This window comes from Paramormyrops kingsleyae, chromosome 2, assembly GCF_048594095.1.
Source record: "Paramormyrops kingsleyae isolate MSU_618 chromosome 2, PKINGS_0.4, whole genome shotgun sequence".
Lineage (NCBI taxonomy): Eukaryota > Metazoa > Chordata > Actinopteri > Osteoglossiformes > Mormyridae > Paramormyrops > Paramormyrops kingsleyae.
In genome coordinates, this window is record NC_132798.1 from 3,140,565 (window position 1) to 3,163,890 (window position 23,326).

Genomic DNA, 23,326 nt, shown 5'->3' on the forward strand with positions numbered 1-23,326 from the left:
AAATATATATATTCCGTACAATGAAAAACATGTTTCATGAAGAGGTATTTTTTTCAGATGTGTATTAAATCCCCAGATTAACTCTGTTCAGTTAATTCCAACCTAACTGAACTAACTACTGAATTAGCATTTCTATCAAGGACATGCAAAGCACTGTCCATTCAGGTAAACACTGAAAATAGTCCATCCAAATGCCCAGGTGTTTCTAGTAATGAACTCAACATATTTGTGCATTCATGGCAGATTACATATAAAATAGGCAAAAAAAGATAATCAAGTGAAGTATCACATTTGAAATGTTGCCGTGCAACATTCTATGCAGAATAAGAGTGAAAGGGGTTTATAACCCTGGATGAAACAGGAGACAGGACAAGGAACAGGGATCTTGTTTAGTGACAGACTACAGATAAATAAACATTGGAGACTACATGGTCTTCTTGTCTGTATATCTTGGACCAAGGTCACAGTTCCATCTTCCATCTCCAGACATACTCAGATAACAACCTTTAATGTTCACTGAAGGGAATATATTTGATTAAGAAAAGGAAAAACTGACCGTCTTTTTGAACCATACTTTGTAGCCACAGGAATAGCAAACACAAATAGCAAAAAAAGTTGGAAGCTTAACAGTAAAAAGGAGATTAATGTTGTGCAGAAAACACAAATAGAATAATAAAAAACTGGAGAGTGCTACCACCTGCCACCTGCAGGGATGGGGGTTTGGTTATTACCTCCACTGTGTGTGTGGAGCAAATAGTGTCTCGGAGTTGTGTTTGGCTTTTCTTGGGGTTTCCAGTTTCCTTGTGCAGCACAAAGACATTGTGTTAGATAACTTAGCATCTCTAAATTGTTCACTGTACATGTGTGTCCTGTGATGGATTGGTATCCCATCCAGGGTGTATTCCTGCTTTGTGCCCTAATCAATGTAGAGCAGGTGCTCAATTGACCTTGAAGGTGGTGCCGTGTATCAGAATAATAATGCACCAATACACACAGCAAGACTGGTGACAGAGTGGTGTGAGGAACATGAAAGTGAAGTTGAGCATCTCCCATGGCCATGGTGATCTGAATATTATTGAGCCACTTCGGTGTTTTGGAGGAATGAGTTAGGAAATGTTTTCCTTCACCAGCATCACGTAGTGACCTGGCCACTGTTCTGCAAGAGGAATGACTCAAAATCCCTCTGGCCATGTGCAGGACTGACCTGCATTCCCAAGACGAACTGCCGCTGTATTGGCCGCAAAAGGAGGCCCTACACCAAACGAATCAATTACTAACACCAAAAACTAGGTGTTTCAGTTTTATTGTCCAACCCCTTTAAATATTCTGTTGCTAAACATTTCACTGTGTTTACACACAGCGGTGAATGATCTCCTGCCACACATGGGATTATCTACACTCACAAGCCAACAAGGGAGCCACTAGAATAGATCCTGAGAGACAAAATGTTTTCTTTCCACATATCGTAACTTCAGTGTGGTGGAGGGGTTTGTATGCATCCATAATCCATAGAGCTACAGTACATCATCTGGAAGATGAGCTTTGACCCAAGGCATCCCATCCAGTGCTGGGTTACAAGGACCCACCGCTGGAGCTCTGCCTGGGGCTGATACTTAATAGTGAGCGCTTTATCGCCAGGGTGTTGGAGAGGGGAATCTAGCCATCCTTGCCTGACCCCAAAACATTGCACCATCACCCTCGCACAAGTGCAGGATGGTTTGTGGGAATGTAATAAAATAGTATACAAGTGTTTTGTGGAAACAGCATACAACTGCGTGCACAGCACATACTATGGGAAGGAATGTGGGGTAGTGCAGCCATTAGTGAAAGCCTTTCAGTTCCTGTATGAATGTAGGGAGAGTCATTTAGCGTGGTTGCCAGCCCCTGACAAGTATGTGATTTTAATGGACAGCCGTAGCTAGAAGGGCATCTGGTGTGTTGTTTTTGGTATTATATGAGCAGGTCCTCAAGCATGCCCTGTTCAGTGGTGAGTTTGAAGCAGCAGCACCTCAAAATCTAAGGTCAGGATACTCTCTCTCTCTAATGTCTCAATTGCTCATTTCAGGTGAAAAGAGAAGAGTCTGTCCTTGATAAAGGTTTAGGGAACTCAGAGAAGTAAAAGGGATTATGAGATTGACAGGAGAATAAGTTGACAAATGTTGGCAATTTTGGAACCGAAATATGAGACTTGCGATTTACTGGTAAATCAACATCAGTGATACAGGCAGGTAAAATGAGGCTTTTCCTGCAGCTCAAACCCTTGCTCTAAGGCCTGTGGCACAGTTACAGGAATATGAGGGAAATTATTGAGCTGTGTGCTAAGTGCTAACTTTCTATGAGATACTTTCAATAAACTTTGAAGTCCCTATACCATAGAAATTCAGAGACTATATTAGCATTCTCACAAAGAAAAGAACAACAGTCATAAGTCCTAACTCATTTTATATCGCCTAACACTGTCTTATATGCGTTATCAAGCAGGGTTAATGCTGGAGTCACTTCCTCTTCATGAAAGAGTCAAGGATGTTGAGAATCCTGGCCGCTCATCTTCGGCTTTCACTCCCTGCACACCATCGCAGAACAAGGTGCCATGAGGTCATTCCAACCCAGTCAGCTGAGTGGCAACAGACACAGTAACTCAAAAGGTGCAAAGGAAAGCAGGATGTGAGAACATATATCGCCTTCGTCCCTGCACTCTGGGTACTGTGTAAGAAGGAAATACGACTTGCTAACCTTGTTTAGGCCAGCAGTCATATGATTGATTGGTGACCCATTCCCTTCACCAGCAGACAGTGAACAAAGTGATTATCAGAATGAAAACCATTTTATGTCACTGCTATCATATGTATGTATGAATGTGGAATACTTTACATTTTTTTCACTTTGGAAGATTATGTAAGCTTCAACAAAAATACACTTAGAAAACTCCATGAAGCACAAGATACTGTACAAGCCTTCTGGAAATAAGCAGGCCTTATAACTGGCAGAGTCGTACAGAAATTCTTTCAAACGTCAGCATTTTATAGGATAATTGAGGAGGCTGCAACAAAAAGTTTGAGAAAAGAGAAAATATCAGGGAACCTTAATGTTTCACAAGGCTCTCAACCAAACAGCCATTGGTAAAAATGAGTATATGGTAAAAGTAGAAGCTATGTTATCATGTATTATGGAAGCTCCACATGCTCATTTTTAGGACACAATAGAAATAGAGTGAATTCCCTATATATGGAAGTTCTCAATGTTATAGATTTTTTTGAGGGATTTTGAGCGAATGCTGTATTTGTTTACATGTAGTATCCAAAACTGGATTGCATCACCCTTGATATAGGTTATTATGTTAGCTTTATCTGACCAGTCTATTTGTCGTTTTGGTTTCTTTAGGATTGAATCATTGAATCATTGAATCATGTTAGTAACATACTTTGTTCCATATTATTTTCAGAGGGAATAGTTCATATTGGCAGTAAGAATCCCTTTCTCAAAACACAGTAAGACCAAGAAATCTAGAAGCTGGGGAGAATTCTTTTATTCCTTTTGGCAATGTGCATTTTGGAATCCTGTGGATTTAATTAGAGAAAGCTGGGGAACTATTACAGGCTACAGAAATTTGTATCAAAACTGGAGAAGTTTTCAACAATCTGGCAAGTACAGAAAAAGAAAAAATGGTCTATTTTTGTTTGGTTTCCTGTTTTATTGCATTTTGAACCTTAACAGATTCTTTGTCCTTAGGACACAGAGCCAATAGAAAATAGGACAGCATACTACTATGACTACAGATTTTACTAAATAACCTGCTAATAAATATTGTTTGTTTGGACTTGCCCTTACACAACACAACAATGATTTAAGTCTACTCCCCATCTTCATGTACTCTTCACAAAAGACAAAAAATAAACTTTTTTCCCCCATGTTCTTCAGACAACTCACTAGACTTCTAACCTAGAAAAGGAAGTGTCTCACCTACAGTGCTCTTTTCCTTAGTGTGGCACAGAATCATCAATTTCAGAGAACAAGTCTGTGACTAAATACACCTCAAAATTGGGTAGCAGCTTCAGTCATGCTCTTGCAATTTAGAAACTCACCGATCCGGAAGACACACGTTGAAAACAGATGTGAATGTCAGAAAGTCTCTTTTTTTCAACGCAAGACTCTTACATCAGCTTCCATTGCCTGGAAAAGTCCTTAAAAAGCATGGGAAAGAGGAACACGTAAACCTCAGCCAGAATTCTGCAGGGCTGTTTAGCCCATCACAGTCAAGTTTCCCTTTTTGTGTTTGTGAGTCTGAAGGGTAACCACCTGGCGCTGAAGGAGCAATGCTCTGCAAATAGTCTCACTTGCCTGAAACAGCAGCCCTTTTGGTTATACACTGCATGGGGATCTGTGCAGAAAGTCCCCTTTCCCTGCCAGCAGCCCTACACAACTACAGTACCAGTCAAAAGTTTGGACACAGCGACCCATAGATACATTTATTTCTACTATTCTGTACATTTTAGAATATTTATAAAGACATCAAAATTAATATGTTGAGGGGAGGCAGCTCTATAGGTTGGATTTCAGAAGGTTGTGGGTTCATATCCTGTGGTTGCCAGAGTGATCCCACCATTGGGCCATTGACCAGGCCCTTAACCCCAGTTGCTACAGGGACTGTCCGACCCTGCTGTCTCCTCTACTCCAGGATCATGAGGTGGCCTCCTGTGATGCTTTTCCAGCTGTCCTGAAGGAGGTCCCACATATATGTTGAAAACTTATTGGCCACTTTTTCTTCACTTTCTCCTCAAACTCCTCCAAAACCATTTCAACTGTTTAGGTCAGGTGGCCTTTGTAGGTGGCTTGGCGTGTCCAAACTTTTGACTGGCACCATGTATCTATATAGCTCAACATCTTTAGTAGCATGGAACCGTAGAACTACTGTTCGTGGAAAATAAAAAGGAGGAATTCTATGTGGACATAATTAAATGACCTTAAAATCTTCCTGACTCTAGCTCTAAAAAAAACCCACAGATTTGTGTATTATTTTCCAGAGTAACAACCTTGAAATTAGAATAGAAAATCCAGTTTCATGTGAAAGAAATGAATAGCTTAAAGATTTAATAACAAAGGGAAAACTTGCAATAGGAACATTGCTCTTATGAAGCAATCTGGTAGAAGCCTTTTGGAAATAAGCAGGTAACGTAATTGGCATGATTGGAGTCATACAGAAATTATTTAAAATGTCTGAATTTTATAGTATAATTGAGAAGGTTGCAACAAAGTTTGAGAAAAGAGAAAATCTCAAGAAACCTTAATGTTTCACAAGGCTCTCAACCAAAAAGCCTTTGGTAAAAATGAGTATATGGTAAAATTATAAGCTATGTTATCATGTATTATGGAAGGGTGTACATGCTCATTTTTAGGACATAATGACAAATTTTACTGTGACACTATCTTTAGTTCCATTAAAGATTCATTTACAACATTTATTTTTGCAGTGTAGTATGAAATAACATGTTGAACTCAGAGCATGCTTGGTGTACACAGGCAACATTCTGTCAATCATTTTTTTCTGCTCAAATTAGACATTTTCAAACAGTGGTAAAGCATGGAAACATTACAGAGGACATTAGCTACCACTGCATTGCAAATGTTGCTCACACAGCGAATCCTCCCTAGCAGGAAAATCAGATTATTGCCAGCACAAGTGAAAGAAATTATTAAAAGAGTGAAACAGAGGGGGATACTGCTTACAAACTGATGAGCAGGAGTCAAATTCAAGAGGGAATGCAAGGACATAACGCTGCAGTCTTCTTTGCAGAAAACAAAAGAAATTTCCTGCATTCACATGCTGCAATTTTCCTATTATTTACAAAGCACAATATATCCAATTTTAGGACCACTTTTGTTCCTAATTTACATAAATGATATAGACACCAATATATACAGTAAACTGGTGAAATTTGCAGATGACACCAAGGTGGGTGGTGTAGCAGATACTGAACTAGCGGCTCAGCAGCTACAGCGGGATCTTAATTTAATTAGTGACTGGGCTGACACCTGGCAGATGAAATTTAACATAGACAAATGTAAGGTACTCCATGTAGGGAGCAGAAATATAAAGTACAGGTATTTTATGGGACCTACTGAAATAAAGGTAGCTGATTATGAGAAAGACCTTGGTGTGTATGTTGATGCTTCCATGTCTCATTCTCGCCAGTGTGGGGAAGCAATAAAAAAGGCCAATAGGATGTTGGGGTACATCTCCAGGTGTGTGGAGTTTAAGTCAAGGGAGGTAATGCTAAGATTATACAATTCCTTGGTGAGACCTCACCTAGAATATTGTGTACAGGTTTGGTCACCATATCTTAAAAAGGACATAGCGGCCTTAGAAAAGGTGCAGCGTAGGGCCACAAGAATGATTCCTGGTCTTAGAGGAATGTCATACGAGGAAAGGTTATTTGAGCTAAATCTGTTCAGCCTCAAGCAAAGGAGACTGAGGGGGGACATGATCCAGGTCTATAAGATTCTAACAGGTTTGGATGCTGTTCAACCGAATAGTTACTTCAGCATTAGTTCAAATACAAGAACTCGTGGCCATAGGTGGAAATTAGCGGGAGAACATTTCAAACTGGATTTAAGGAAGCACTTCTTTACACAGCGTGTAGTCAGAGTATGGAATAGTCTTCCTGATAACGTAGTGCAAGCTGAATCCTTGGGTTCCTTTAAATCAGGGCTAGATAAGATTTTAACAACTCTGAGCTATTAGTTAAGTTCTCCCCAAGCGAGCTCGATGGGCCGAATGGCCTCCTCTCGTTTGTATAGTTCTTATGTTCTTATGTTCTTATATATAGTATAATAAAACTGCACAATTGCTGAACACTTACCTATACATAGTGACTGGGCCCCATTTCTGTCCTACACATACCCTACATAAACACTGTGTCACATGACTGTACATAAACACTGTGTCACATGACATAAACACTGTGTCACATGACATAAACACGAAGGCTTTTGTGAAACCTACCGAAAAAAAAATAAACTAAATAAGATAAACCCTCATTAAATGCATGTGCCAGCAGTCCAGAAATTAAAGTTCGGTACAACACTGTAGAAATGCGAAAAAAGGAAGGAAAAGAAGAAAAGCAGGACACCACAGGATGGTTTTGTTATTTTATTCATTGTTTGCAGTGACACAATGTGTTGCTATCTTGGGAGATGCTTTGAGCTGTAAACAGTGAAAATGATCAGATATATTTACTAAAACTCCTTACAAGCAGTGTATGACTGAGAAGGTACAGATTTTATCGATCTCCTCCTGCTTTGTAATGCGTATCATTTTATAGCTTTAAGTCTCATATATACATAGATACAACCATGTTTGTCATGTCACGTTTTTTTTCCTTTTGGAAGTTTTTCTTAAGAATTATATTTACATCTTCCTAGCTGCCTGCTGCTAGGAGAAAACACTTAAAACTCTATCTTTTTTTGTAAATGCTCATGATATTTACATTGTTAATCATTCTTTGAACATAACTTGAACATAAACTCTTTCAAATAAAATTAATACAGAGCTCCATTCATCGTCTAGTTAAAAAAATGATCTGAAAGAACAAAAATATTGCACATTAAATGAGGATGCATTCAGCCTGGCTTGTAGTCATGGGTGGGAAGAGATTCCATCATAGTCGACTGACTGAAGCTTCCAGCAATAATGTCAGAATAAATAAAACCTTTGTCCAGAAACAAGGAAGGTAAACCCCTTACAGTGTAACACTGTGTGCAGAGTAAAAGCAGGTTATGATCAACAATACTAGGAAACATCAGAAACCACACCTGGAAGCTTCACCATCAAGTGTCTTGACGCCCTGAGGGAACTGCTCTGTCCAGACTAGCTCTATGAGGACCTGTTTAATGGCTCCACAGGTTATCTCAGCCATGTTCAGTCTTTGAAGAGTGGCTGCAGGTCCCTCTAAGATCATCAGCGTGTGAAAAGCAGGACAGCAAAGGAGGCTTCACCTGTCTGGTCTGTCCATTGATCTTTTTTTTCACCCTCTTACTCCCCCCCCCCCCCCTGACTCACCATCATTCTGGTGATGAATTAAAAAAGGGGGAAGTAACCCAGGAGCTGAGACAAATACCTGTGGGGGTGCTGGGTAGATGGCAGGGCATAAACGGCGTAGTTAAACTCTAAGAAAGAAAACCTCCTAACCACCCTTATTACTCATAAATAAGCCTGCTGCTGTCACATTTCATCTACTTGTCCTATAATGGCCATAAAGAAAATGACGAATGGAAACGTATTGCTTATTTGTAGTATAAATGTTTTAAAAGAGGAAGCAGAATTTCCAAATAAGGACTAAAGCAATGTTCCCCAACCCGGTCCTCAGGAGCCCATGTTTTTGCTCCCTCGAAGACAGTCCACCTTTTTGCTAGGAAAAAAAAGGTGAACTGGTTGGGTTGGGGGGTTCCTGAGGACCGGGTTGGGAAACACTGGTCACCAAAATGAGATTTTTTTTTCCAGCAATACATTAATAACTGTAGCAATAATGGTACGCTGTCCCCCTGCCCTGGGCCTGCCCAGCAACACCCATCCAGGGGGGCCTGTCATGACCCCTCAGGGTGTCTGCCCCTCTCCTTGTACACACACCATCCCTCAGTGCTCATCCATTTTCAAACGTGCAAATTGAGAAAGAAATCTGAAATCGACCTAGCCCTTCCACAGTTCTCCCTCTCTGTGACCTTACGACGAAGAGGCTGATGTTGAGTTTGCCTTTTTTTGGTTGATCAAGTCCAAGTAAAGTTCTGAGCGCAGGAAACGAGGGTAGGAGTCTCTCTCCATGAGTCCATATATCTTCCTCTGGGCCTGGTCAAAACACGAGCAGGTGATGTTCTGCAGGTTGTCCTTGGTCTGCTCTCTTGTTTGCGCATCCAGGTTAACCTGGGGGGGGGAGGCACTGGGTTACTCCTGGTGAAATGGAAACTGATCTCTACTTCTGACATGCTATTTCCATTTTTCCTTTCCAACCCTGAAACTCAAAAAAAACCCCACACAGAAGAGATATTCTGAGGACAAAAATTCAGGTCCCAATGTTCTAACTGTGTGATCTCACAGCCTCCACTGCCCAGTATTTTTTGGGAAAGTTTGAAAATCACTAAACAAATTAAATCGCTCTTCTTTTTTAATACCTTATGACACCTTTTATCAAGCTTATAGAACATAAATTTAACATTAAGCCATAGTAGATTTTTTTGGCTACTGAATTTCCTGCCCTCACCTCTTTGCAGGATTGTACAGCGATGTACTCTGAAAAGATTTTTTTTGATTTGGACGCCATTTTGGACTGCGATTTAATCTTCTTGTAATCCTCACAGGCCAGCCAGAATTCCAGATTCTCTTCACTGAATTCTGTTCGCAGAAAGGCTCTGAAGGCAGCCAGGCCATCTGGGGAGGAAGGAACGACGGGGAGGGGGGCGCAAGAAAAAACCAGTGAGCCTGTTTAATCCATAGAAAGGAGAAAGTGTGCAGGATGCTGCACTGTAATAGTGTAACAGTAAGAAGACTCAGCAAAGTAAAGGAAACACCTTGATTTATCGGATATGTGATTCCACACGTCGCTATTGTACTATGAGGTATAACTATTGTGCCTGTCAACAGAGACCAGCCCACAAATCAACATATTGGTGATGAAGTCCCCCGTGATATTGGTGATGAAGTCTCCCGTGATATTGGTGATGAAGTCCCCCGTGATATTGGTGATGAAGTCCCCCGTGATATTAGTAATGAAGTCCCCCATGATATTGAGAATGCTTGCAAAATCGACATGGGTTAAAAGGAGTATTTTCAAAAAGAGGAAATGGTCCACCCAGTCCTTACCCATGCTGACCAATATATTAGCTTTTTAGAGTTTCTCAAAGGTCGTTTCTAAACCATGAACCATATAAGAATGAACTGTATTTAGTGAACACAGTGAACAGTAATCGTTCACCCGCCGGACCACCCCCCCGCCCATCCACCCCCCACCCCACTGCAGACTTTTGGGGGACTCCATTCATCAGATGGATTAATGCCAGCCTAACAGGGATGACATTTCCTCACTCACATGCCTGTGATTCATACATCAGCTGAACTGTGCGACAGGCATGCATGTCTAACCTGGTGATTGTGCATGTAAAAATAATCAAGTTTTGCTGGCATGTCAGAATATATTTGCAATGACAAATGTGCCACTAAAAATATGAAAAAGGATTAGTCAAGTAGAGCAGTATTATTCTTTAAAAATACCATTTGAAACATAAAGCATCCAAACATGCAGCCACCTTATTCACGCACCCAAATATTAACATCATTTTATTTACAATGAAACTCACATTTGTGGGCCAGCAGCTTCTCCAAGGACTCCCCCCACCTCAGTGCCTCCTCCGGGGTGGGCCTGCAGATGAAAGCGGAGCGGTTCTTCAGTAAGCCCATATCAGCCAGGTTTCTCATGGTGTGACCCATCCGCGGTGCGTGTACATGAAAGCGAGCGTAGCCGGCTGGCTCCTGTGCCAGGATGACTGGGTCGGTCTGACCGGCTCTCTGCTGCACTGTGTCTGAGCGCCTCCCTCTGCACTCCATCCTCTTATACTTGATTTGAAAGATGGGAGGAGCTTAGGGGGCGTGTCTTTGTGCCCCAGAACCACCCACCCATCAGCGAGAAACTGCAGCCCATATTCTGTGTTTTAAAATACGCTGCCCTTGATTCTCTACACAGAGACGATGCATCTCATTGCAACCCACTTTTACCTTTTTCACCTGTTTCTGTTTTCTAACTTTCTTTGTTCTACCTATGACTTTGTTCTTTGTGACTGCATTTAAAACACCTGAAAATAGTGTGGAATATATACCGTCATAGGGCAAGATGTGAAAAACGTACATACACAGAATAAAACGTATAGAGGTTTCCCTGCAGTAAATACCTTCCCATAAATCAAAGCTGCAAACAGAGGATGTGCATTAAAGCTTAAAGCCACTTCAAATGGCTGAACAACTAAGCTAAACATTATTGAACAACTAAAACATGCACAACTATTAAAAAAATTCCACAAACAAAAGGAATGCAGTCAGTGCGCAGAAGCCAGGCTGCTGTGACCATGAAACAAGTGACTAAAATCTCAACAGGTCCTCAGAAAGGAGGCATGAAATCCCATACAAAACAAGATTTTGCTGTTCTCTTTGCACGTAAAAATTGTTATAATTAAAAAATTACTTTACTGTCCCAAATCAGATACTGTATAAAAATATGGTATAATTGACAGTAAAGAAACTCCTATGCTGGGAAAAAAATCTACTGAGGATTTGGAAGCTAGAACCTGTGATATTAAAACAGTTTTCGAAAAATCTTAAAATATTTTGTAATAAAATGCAATGCCATTACTAACTCATAATGAACTGAATTTCTTTTATATAGAAAGAGCTGGACTTTGAAATTATGCTTTTTCAAGGTAAGTCTTTATAAGATGGGATGAGACGTCACTTCTGAATCATAAATTTCTTGATACCCAGAACCGATAGGCAACTCCTAACTCCTACAAATGAGCTAAGAATGTACAGAAAGAGAAATTTATATTACACACCTCTACACCATTCGGGGCATTCTGGACATTGGCGAATAGAATGATGTTAACGAACCACAAGAATGTTACATTAACAGATGTAATGTAAGGACAACAGAGCATACCAACAGTGCTTAGTTTAAAAAGAGGTACAAGTGAAGGGTACAAGCCCCTCTTATAGACTTAAGGAGCTATCTGTGCAAAGTATCACGGTAGCAGCGGACGCCACATTCTGAAGGCACCGACTTGGTGACCCAGACTTCACAGAAAAATGAAGGGCAAGTCAGTCTGCCACCATGTGCCGGTCGCTCCCACGCGGGGCAGCGGAGACGCGGCCAGGAGCCCAAGCTCCTCGGGGCTGAGTTGGGCGCCGCTATCTCACAGGAGCCTTCCATGTCATTTTGGAAAAACTGCAAATTGTTCGTGCGGATTGCGAACTCTGTTTGTAAACAGGAGATTCCACAGGCACATCTCAAGCTGCCAAAAATGCTCGAGTGAGAAAATGCAGAGTTCGAAAGGTTTTACCACGACACAGTACCAATGCTGCTTCTTGCATCAGCCGCCAACCTGCATCACCATTAGCATCAGACTTCGTCACCCGTTTACAGGTGGACTGTCAACATTAAAAAATGCAGGGGGAAAAAACAACATATTCCAGCAAACAGCAGAGGAGACAAACAGGGACAGTTTCAGCCAAATGCATCTGACCTCGCGATCTGAACCATGGCTTCCCTGATCTGCCCTGCCTCCTGCCCACTTGTCTGCCCGCCTGCCAGCCAGCAAGGTCGGCATGCAGCGAGGAGGCGTGCAGACACACTTACTTGACTGACTTCATGGCTTTGTCCAGCTTTCCGGCTGAGTTACTTCCGGGAGACTCATTCCTCCTCCTCAGGAAGGCCAAGCGGTTCTTCATGTCTTTGGCCCTGTGCAAAACAGGAAAAGATGTTAGAGAGAATGCATGCTTTCCAAAAATAAACCAAACAGCTGGGCAAAAAACCAAGTAGCGGAAAGATAAAAATTTAAATGTGGAGAAAAATGAAAAAGTGAAGGAATTCAAGGCTGTCACTGTGTACATTTCAGTATCCAGCAGGTATTCAATTAGCGTGAGGCTATCCTGGTCAAACTCGTGCAAAGCAGCGGTTCCCTCTCTCTCCCCCTCTAGCCTTCCTAGTCCTGAGCTCTGAGTGGAACTGCAGCAGCTCACTGGGAGGGGAAGAGACTCACTCCTTATTGCCGTCTCTCCTGTGAAATCCCGCTGCTCTCTAGGTGCCCTACAGGACAATGAGCAACAGCCCCGGGGATAGCGAGCTTCTCCTGTCCCAAACTGTGACACGCCAGCCCAGGATCTCATGCTCCCCACTGTAATATAAATGGTTAACCTCAAATGAACCCCTCACCCCAAACCCAGTCAAGACACCTGGTCTCATTCTTACACCGTCGAAAGCCAGTTAGCTCTCATACGTGTATCAAGATCAGCTGAGCTAAGGAAACCCAAAAGAAGCTATTATTATCCACAAGTAAAAGAAAACACTGGAGAATCTGTATATATACATATATATATATATATATATATATATATATATATATATATATATATTCACTCCCCACTGTTCCTTCAACTTTCTTCTACTGCTTTGAGGCCAAGTATGACTGTTCATCATAAGCATGATGAGAGGCAGGGTTGTGGTTAAATGTTTGGATTAACGAAAGATGCTGCATGTTCAGACTGCTTCCACGTCAGGGATGCTAAATGCTAATGACTCCAGGCACTGGGCGAACACAGAACAGCACAGCATCAAAGCTAAAGTGATTATCACTTATTTTTGGAAGCTTTTTTTTCCCCAAAAAATAAATAAAAAAAAAAACAGATGAGGTGAGGAATTAGAGGGAAAAAGTGAAGATTAAGAAAAGATGTGACACAATGTGGAAAGGAAACTACCAGGTCATAACTGCTAGTGCTAATTTTAGTACTTCACACTCTGGTATAATTGTGGGTGCTACTTTTAACACTTAACACGCTGCATGTCACTCTTTAGGAGTGAAGGGCTGCAGAGTGAGGGCCCGCTTCATGTTATTCTGTCCCTTTCTGCTATGATGGATCGCACTGCCAGTCCTCCAGCTGGGAGGGAAGCACACAAGGAGGAATGCAGATGCTGACCACAACGGAAATGACAGCCTGCTTATGGTCGCCGGAGATGAAAAAGGATTACTGACTGCACGCTGTAAATGAATCGCAAATGTCTACTCGCAAGCAAAAGATTTAGAGGAAAAACAGTTAACTACAGAGCAAAACTGCATAAGAGGTACACATAGGGATTTAAATGGTTACATTTCGCTGAAAGCTCTACAGTATTTGACATACATTTTTTGTTTACTTCAGTTACAGTGTCTTATGCAGTATAAAAGATGTCTTAATTTGCAGACAAGGAAGCAATATTCCTAAACAGATCAATAAATGGATGGAAACATGACAGAGTAGAACTGTAACTTAACTCCACACTGCCACCTACAGTAAACCTAAGTGAACTACAAGGACTTAAAGCTTAATATGACCTAACATTAATGTGCTTACTATTCCTTTATTTAGCATACAATATTATCCAAGATTACTTTGTGTAATGTAAGCAACTTAAGCAGAGCTTTTTAGGAATGCAAACAAACCAAGACGCATGTGGAACCTCTAAGGGATTATCGTATGCATCTCTTTGAAGAACCCTAACATGTGGTCTATACTCAGCAATAACAACAACAAATATACACATTTTACTAGTGTCAAAAATTTTCAGCATTATAATTTGTCTTATTTGTATTGTGGTTGTATTGATAATAAATAATGATAATCATCATTATTATAGCCAAACTATAGCCACTAAACATGGTTACATAATAATATTCACTGTAACACATCGAATGTTTATGTCCAGGCAGTACCATTTACAGAATGCCACACGATGGACTGCATTTTTGGCAGAAATTTGGGGGCCATGTACAGACAAGGTCAGATTACACCCTACAAAAATAAGGTGTCTTCGTTCAGTCTTTGGCTCAGTCCTAAATGTCCTCTGCTGATTATAATAAGTAGGACCTAAATGCTTTCAGATGGCCTCGATGTACCTAACTTTCTAAATCTTCAAACACAGAGCAACCCTTTGAACAGATGAGGTGAAAATCTCTGGTGGTACGTGTGTCAGATTAACAACTGCTAAATTTGCCAGTGACCTAGCAGATATCTGCCAACCCTCACTTTACATGAGCACTCCCAACAGCCTATAGCCATCATCCTACTCATAAGGGGAGTAAAGGCTTTGCAAAATTTTAAGCCTGTCATGCAGCCCCTCTGTCTAATATGCTGCAAGAATGAGGTGATCATGGGGCATTATCAAATTAGGATGGTGTGGTCTTGTTTGAGTGCACTTCCACATATCATCAGACGTACCCTCTGCAGCCTGGGGCAGGGTTATACCCAATTATCTCAGGAATCCAGAAATTCCCACATTGCCTGGCACTCATTACAGCCCTTAATAGCATCCTCGGCACTGCAAGGGAGACTAAATTAGGCTGCTTTCAAAGGGAGGAAGCCGTGAGAGGACAAGCGGAAGCCCTGTATTACACATCAGTCAACGTAAAATTACCCAGGACTGATGCCGGCCTGGAGAGACCCCAACATCCATCTGCATCCACCCACCTGCTGCCTTTATGTCCATACATTTCTGGCCTCATTAGAGTCATAATTATATCAATTAAACCTCTCTCTCTTTCAGATGCGGGCCACATACATCCCTGTGTACACAGCAGTATACAGACCAACAAACACTCAAAGGAATATAAAAACATGAGTGACACAGTAACATATTTAATTCAGTCCTCAAAATTCACATGCAACATAGAATGAAGACACCCACAACTCTGTCAGTATCTAGTTATCAAACAAGCACGAAAATCAAACTGGTTGCTCTGGAAACCATTTAAAAACAAGTGCTGCAACATTCGTACATTTTAAACTAAGTTTGCTACGGACCAAAGCTCGAAATCCCCGAAGACACTGTAGCAGTACCTATGGAGTCCTCTTCCAGCGCCAACCCTCTGGGCCACCTTACAGTCCACTGGTGTGATTCTGCATTCTGGGTCAGTTTTTACCCTCCCCTACTTTTAAAGCAACAGACTGAAGTGGACAAGGATAAAAATGGGGAGGGGGGCTTAATTTCCATGGTGACCTACCTTTCCAGGTATCTTTCTGAGAAATCAACCATGATATGGAGCATAGGTGCAGGTCGTGGGAGCGCAGAAGCTGAGGGAGGGCGGCCGGCTGTCATATTCCTCTGGGCCAGCACTGCCTCGTCTCAGCCTTACATACCACAAAGAGCCTGGAGGGTGGACCCTGTACCCTGTGCTGCACCAATCACATCTCAGCTCTCTCCAAAGGTATGTATGTGCTGTTTTTCTACACTATACTCAACTGATCGATGTACAGCAAGTGAATTCTCATACATCGTAACAGTTACTATGATTACCAACGGGCAGTAAATCAGACAGACAAAAAACTAATTACTGCTCATTGTAGCATCAGGATCATAATAACCATAAACTGAATGAATCTAAGCCCAAATATAAATAAAAGGAGCTGAAATGGGCCCAGACAGACCTAGTTTCTGCTGTTTTATACCCTTTCACTTTGGTGTGTATACTGAGGTGTTAATGAGGGCTTATGGCTGGCCCTTCCTACAGATGGGCAGGAGGAAGCTGTCAAGCGGCTCTGATTTAGCATGTGCTGCTGAGAGACGAGCAAAGCCCTCATTCCTCCTATCTGACGGCAGCTTGATCTGCTAACATTGCATGAATGTGTCAGCTTGACTTTGGCCTTAACAGCCATGTCAGTGTTTCGCGGGAGACTGTCCCTTCACTCATCACTGGAAAGCAAGCTTTTGTAGACACTACTTCTGAAACGGTCAAGCGCAGCCTTGTCCTTCTGTAATTCACTATATCCCAAACATTTAAAAAGTGGAAATCTACCATCATTTTCTAGTGTCCGTTTCTGCATAACAAAATAGTTTCACGATGTGTGGTAACAAGGAGGAATTCTCCATGCAATTCACGAGGATGGTGCAAATAAATGTATTTTATACATGAAGACACAGGACACAGTGGGCCTCTCTCATGACCTTTCAGCCAGGTGGATATAAAATATATTGGTGGTGATTTTGGTTCACTTTATATCATCGTGAGACTTGACACAAATCCAATTGCAGCAAAGTAACCAGACCAAGTTGTTGTTGTTACAGAATTCCACTGGACATGTACCTTTTCCCCTTTGCAAAATTAAATATGTTTTTTTTTTTAAATTACTTTACATTGCCAAAAATTATTCTAAGGATGTGCAGGTACAAATATGTTCATTTTACGGTTTTTCTATATGCTTTCCCTATGCTGGCAAAAGTGGTGATTCATATAATTGCAAATACAATTACTTAGAAAACATGCATAATGCAACATAATAAATAAAAATAATAAAAAAGAACTTGACACATGCATGAACTCCCCTTGTCTAAAACAATTGGATTAATAACAATAGTAGCATTTTCCAAACGGCTACAAATGATGCCAAGATACCTAATCATCTAATTCAAATTCAAAATGAATTAACATACCAGTAACTATTTGACTAATGCTGTTAGTGTATGAATTTCATAACCCAGAACAACATTCTGGTCAAAATCCCCAGTAACATGTCACTTGATCCAAAAACAAGGTGACAATATCAAAATCTCCACAGTGTTTGGTCTTAAAGTACAAAAAAAATACAGCCTCAACAGACTTCCATATTTTGCTGTCGCACCCCACCACAGTGTACCTCTTTCATCATATTCCCTTCAGGAATCCAAACCTCCCCCTGGCTCCATTCACTGATGGAAACAGCACCCAGGCCAAAGCAGATGGGAAAAAAAGTACAGGACCAGCACAGAGTGAAGGAGGAATGAAATACAGAGAAAAGCCCATGATCCTAGAGAGTCAATGCAGCACTCGAGAAACTGCAAGTCTGACTTCCACTAACTTGTCCAGGAGCGACTTCACATCAATACACACCTCAAAACCGACATAGGTGATTATATTTAACTGCATGTTTGCCTTATAATAGCTACGACTCCTTCTACAACTTTCTATTGGAGCTAATTAAAAAACACCATTTTTAAGTAAAATCAACTGAGACTCCCAGGGCACTTAATTGAACCAGTTTAGCACTTGGAGGCTAACCGAGAGCCAGAGAGACCAGCTCTGCCAAAACAGTAGCAAAATTTTATGCATGTGTCTTCTGGGACAAACAATGATCTTTCATTTAGCTGCGGGCTGCCTGACGGACTCACTCAGTCTCCCCTGCTGCCGTATCTGGTCAGGTCTATGGGGAAAGGGTAATTCCCACAGCAGACCAGGGGAACACCCCACAAGAGAGCCAAAAGTGCAGGAAGCACCTTTGACACACTGCATGCCAATCTGTCTTAACTGCACACAAAACCCAACTCTCATCCAAACATCTGATCTGCCCCCAGTTCAATATGTCTACCTTTAAATCTTCTACAGCTAAAGTCAGTAATTAATATTCATGGTGATGTATCCTGTGCAGTGCTTACCATCAATCACCCTGTAGTTGTTTACCCTTATGAGCCTTCTTCCTATATTGGAAGCGGAAAGCAGCTCTCCAGATGTGTGCCGGGTTCGAGAACTCACTGTCTTTTCTTCCCTTTCCCACTCATGGAAAAAATCACCTCTGGCATCTCCCTGACCTCCATTTTTTTCCTCATCCCCAGAACAACCTCTGCCCTAGTGTGCCCAAACATGATACACAGAAACACCACCTCCCCTGGGAGGAGCGCAGCAGTGCTGGGGAGACTCACATTTTGTTCAGACAAAACGTTCTGCTTTAGACAAAACTGGAGATTGGGCCCCTGCAACCGAAGCCAGTTTCTAATTAGAATAATTTCATACCACCTCCATGATAAATGTAGGTCAAGTAGTCTATTTAAGTCTAAGTAAGTAAATCTATTTATACCTGACAATGTGTGCATGACTGAGAAAGTGGTCTGAAATACAGCTGTAATTAACAATTGTCATGCATTTTAATGATTGTCTGTGTACTATAAAATTAAAATCCAAGATGTTTTGCATTTCCAAAGTTTAAAACTGTCTGATGATGTCTGTTTTGCTTAATAACTCTCTGGTTCCTAAACTGGGTCATTGTACATACTCATAAGAATGACTTAATCGTATGTTTTGGGGAGAAAAAATGTACTATTAGTACAAGTCAGTCTATAGTTCCTAAGTAGTAGCTTTTTCTGGCGCAGATCACACTCAAAATGCAAACACAGTGAACGTGGGCTCTGCTGGACTTACAGGTCCTTGGGTTTCTTCTTTCTGTTGCCCTCAGATCCGTCTTCACAGCTACATTCAGATCCACTGAGCTGAAGGGAAAACAGCAGGAGAGCAGTGGGCATCTTACAGTCCCATAGTCAACAGAGGCACAGGCTGCACGGGGGAAAGAGCACTACTGTCCCACCGAAGCCGGCAGACCCAGCCCAGCCCCGCTTAACCCTCAGGGGGCAAATTCAAAAGCCCCCGCAGCCTGGCGGCTTATACAGCATTGTCTGAGAATGAGCAGGACCAAGTGTGTGTTTGTGTGTGTGTGCCCTTCCGGCAGAGGCCAGGATTGAAGCACTAGAGTGGGGTGGGGTGTCATGTTACATATCCTGTGAGGCAGGAGGAATGTACAGAGAATGAGGGGGGGGGGGGGTAAGTCATGGCAGCAACCTGCAAGTCAGTGCTGCTTCGGGGGGAGACTGGGGAATGTGGAGTTTGCATGTTCTCTCACAGTCCAAAAGCAAAAACGTGCCATGATGATTCAGAGTTACAAAGCTGCCTGTAGGACTGAATGATGTGTGTGATGGGTTGGTACCCTGTCCTGGGTTGTTTCCTGCTTTGTGCCCTTGGACTCCAGGGACAGGGTCTGGTGTTCTGCGAGCCTGAGTAGGACAAGTAGGTATACAAAATGGATGGATGGCCTTTAATCTCTGCTTTCTAAAGCATTGACAGTAATAATCCAGGGTGTATTTTCTTTTTACAGTTTATGTTTATATTAGTGTGATTATTATTAACGCACTGCTGTTGGACTCATTTTTTCCCTCTACCTTGTAAGCTGCGAGCTACGCAGAATAATTCCAATGAACTTGTACTGTCCCATGCCTGTGCAAATGGCAATAAAGTCTGTCTGTCTGTCTAAATATCTCCCCATCAAGAACTGTCTGAAACAGGGGGGTTTAACTGACCCCAAGACACTGTCTGATATTTTAGCAGAAAAGTGACAAAAAACATTAGAATTCAAGAGAGTAAAAACTGGAGTACATATGACTATAGATACTTCCGAGTTAAATATAACAGCAGCCACAGTAAATGTATTAGAGATAAACATAAGCACCAGTGATGTCCAGTAATACTGATGGTGCTGAAGCTTTGCTTTACAGCTGTCAGCCGCCTGACCCCGGCCCTCCTCAGGACCTGAAACCACAGAAAAGCTGCTCTTCAGGGATCTGTGGCACCATGCGGCAGACAGCACAAGCAGGAAGAACCACACTTTGCAGGTGGGCCTTCTCTCAAGCAGGGCAGACAAGGCCGGCTGTCAGGAAGCGGCCGTAGATCCTGGACTGGCCGGCCGTCATGGCAGCTCCCAGGGGAGGCTATTTCCTGACACCCATAAACCAAAATTGCCCCAGCCGTCCCGTCCACAAACAGCCACCCTGGCAAGGGGAACTTTCTGCCCCCAGTCACAGGCCTGCCCCCATGTCACAGGCCTACCCCCATGTCACATTAAAACTCCTTCGGAAATGTCCTACCTTTTCCCCCTCCTCTATATCTGCCTGTGTTTTTTTTTCTTCCTTCACTTTGAACTATTACATCTCTTTGCAAGAATGGAACTGGACTGTATGAACCCAGGAGCATTTCCTTGCATTGTATGCACCGCTGAATTAGGAGAGGACTGGAACACGATCAGAGGACTCCAGTTTCCTTGGGCATAATATCAACAGTTTCTTTTCTGAAGAATAAAGTAAAAAGGGGGACAAACCCTCCAGTCAGTAACCAGCATATGTGCACTGCTTGCTCCCTTCACACCATGGCACCAATCTGACAGGTCAGAAGGGCATTGATTAATTTTCTATAAGCACAGACATAGTGCCAGTCAGGCAAATCATAGCAGTAAATCAACGTGCGGCTGGCTTATGGTCTTAACACGTGTCTGGTGGATCACTGCCTCCACAATTTTCTACATCACTACAACAAGTCAAACCAGAAACAGTAAGGTATGCTCAACCCGATGGCCATCAGTCAAGCCCCAGTTTTCAAATAATTTTTATATAACACTTCTCACAATAAATCAAGTTCCAAGTCATTTAACAAGAGTGTGCGGCAATCCAATATTACAACATTTATACAATATGGTGAATGAAATGGAAAAAGGAATGAAAGAAAGCCAGAAGACAACAGAGGAGAGGAACCAAAATCTTTGAGAAAAACCTCTGTGTGTCGACTGGCTGCCCAAACTCTGCTATTATATATTATTATAAAAAAGAGAGAAAACGAGGCTACTGTAATGAAAGCAAGGTGCTAACATTACTTTGTATGCCCTGTGAACACTGCAAAGCGAATTCTTCCCTGCATAGGCAGCCAGCCGGGTGAATTTCTGCGACAGAGTCAGAGGAGCTGCGTGGTCATTCTCACAACAGCCACATCTACACAGTCACACAGGCACCTGAGGAAAAGCGGCAATCTGCTGCCGAGAGGCGATAAGAGGGCTCGCTCTGCCAGTGCGAGAGGCGATAAGAGGGCTCGCTCTACCAGTGCGAGAGGCGATAAGAGGACTCGCTCTGCCAGTGCGAGAGGCGATAAGAGGGCTCGCTCTGCCAGTGCGAGAGGCGATAAGAGGGCTCGCCCTGCCAGTGTGAGAGGCGATAAGAGGGCTCGCACTGCCAGTGTGAGAGGCGATAAGAGGGCTCGCTCTGCCAGTGCGAGAGGCGATAAGAGGGCTCGCTCTGCCAGTGCGGCACGGGCAGCCAACCAAAGAGGAAGCGGGCTGCTGCAGCACTGTGCCATTTTCATGAGCATTTGAATCGCACCATCCAAACCCTTCCTGCTGCTATTATATACTAGCAGGACAGGGCCAGCTCCTTCCTGTGGCAGGGAACAATGCTATAGGCTGCCATGCTTCCTTTCCCCTTCCAACGAGACTGTCGAATCAGACGAGACAAGCTCGACTGTTCCAGTAAACTTGGCTCCGACAGGCTTGTTCCGACCTGATAACTGCCACTGTCCTCTTGGCTTCCATTCCAGCATAAACCTTGTCTGATACCGTAGACTTCCAGTAAGCCCTTGTAATGACAAATATTCTCAAACATGTTGTTTCAGTCTGTTAATTACAAGAAGTACTATTGTATACTCACTCCAGCACAAGTAAAACAGCCAAAGTGGCCAACAATTTGGCCTGTGTAAAACCTATATGTTAACACTGCATGTTTTCCAATCTGCTTTTTATAGAAGTCATAAAAAAATTACTTGGCTTCGTTGATCAGACTTAAGCATTGTTTTGGCTATAATTCCACTATAATTTTATCACCTATGGGCATGAAACGGATGACCGAAAATCACCATAAACTTGTAACAAGAACTAAAAAGACAGATTTTTAAACATTTGTTTGTAAAGAACCACTGTTATGTAACGATATTATACCTCCTGAGTTCTAAGGACCTTTTTGCCTGTGAATTCAGTTTAGGTTGCTGTTCCCATGTGAAGAGCTACTCATAAACAAACGAGTCCCATAAGAGACCATCATATGGATGTAGGAAGCAGGGAGAACAGAAGGGCAGACTGTGAGGATTTTCCTGGAAAATCACCAGATATTAATGGGGTCAAAATGCAGGTTAAGCACTTATTTACTTGAAGCAGTGTATAAATAATTAAATATACATTTACCACAATCGTTCCACAGTGACCTAGATGAAGGCTTATCAGCCATTAAAGGGTGATTAAACTGAGGAATTAAACAGGTAAAATGTGTTCAACAGGTACATTTGCAGAAGGTTAAAATGTGGTTTTATGCTGAGCACATGACCAGCCTTTAAAAGTTGGGTTTCAGTATTTCAAATTAAGGTATTTAGACATACGAAACTGAAGATAAAAAACACCACAACATTTCTTCGGGAATGGGTGCCTGTCATTCTTCACATGCCCTTCCAATGTGGTGAACTACCCCATTTCTAATCTTCCAAACATCAACCCAGTGATTGATTTTCTTGCAGTTGGATTGACTTTATTTGCAGTTTGAAAGACTGGCACTTGTTTAAATGTATTATTCACATGTGAGTGCTCATTAGGACAACACGTGACAAACCCCCTCCACATAGGGGCCACGCTGCCCCAAATCCATCAGTTTTACAAATATTTCATATTTATTCCAACTGCATGTCACCTATGGTAATTAATTTTGCCCCCTTACCTTTTGTTCTCATATTGTGTGACATTCCCTAACATAAAAGCCAGCTCTTCATAATAGTGGGGATATTAGTTTAGCTGCCCACGGCAGTAGAGTGCTCAAAAGCTGTGAGTCCCCTATATATTGTATTCTCCAGACTGGGCTGGTGTTCAGTTTTATTTGTAGTATATTCACAGATTTTCTAAGCAGCAAAATGCCATTGGGCAAGTATTAATAAGATGAAGCCCACT

At 42.1% G+C, this 23,326-nt stretch overlaps 1 protein-coding gene across 13 annotated transcripts in view; it reads right to left on the reverse strand.

Annotated features, from left to right (window-relative positions):
- Nucleotides 1–7,134: 7,134 nt before the first annotated feature.
- Nucleotides 7,135–23,326, reverse strand: part of rgs3b (regulator of G protein signaling 3b) — an 88,977-nt gene continuing 72,785 nt past the window's right edge. For 8 of the 13 annotated variants that reach the window (XM_072703537.1, XM_072703541.1, XM_072703554.1 and 5 more), the window contains 5 exons: nt 18,952–19,019; nt 12,390–12,491; nt 10,345–10,406; nt 9,252–9,418; nt 7,135–8,914 (listed from right to left, as the gene is read on the reverse strand). In XM_072703537.1, the coding sequence (XP_072559638.1) occupies nt 8,717–8,914; nt 9,252–9,418; nt 10,345–10,406; nt 12,390–12,491; nt 18,952–19,019 (597 nt within the window). In that variant the 3' untranslated portion in view covers nt 7,135–8,716. Of the gene's footprint in view, nt 8,915–9,251; nt 9,419–10,344; nt 10,407–12,389; nt 12,492–12,641; nt 12,996–15,786; nt 15,897–18,951; nt 19,020–20,557; nt 20,645–23,326 lie in introns of those variants that run through there. The other 5 variants (XM_072703576.1, XM_072703572.1, XM_072703579.1 and 2 more) reach the window with 5 other exon arrangements.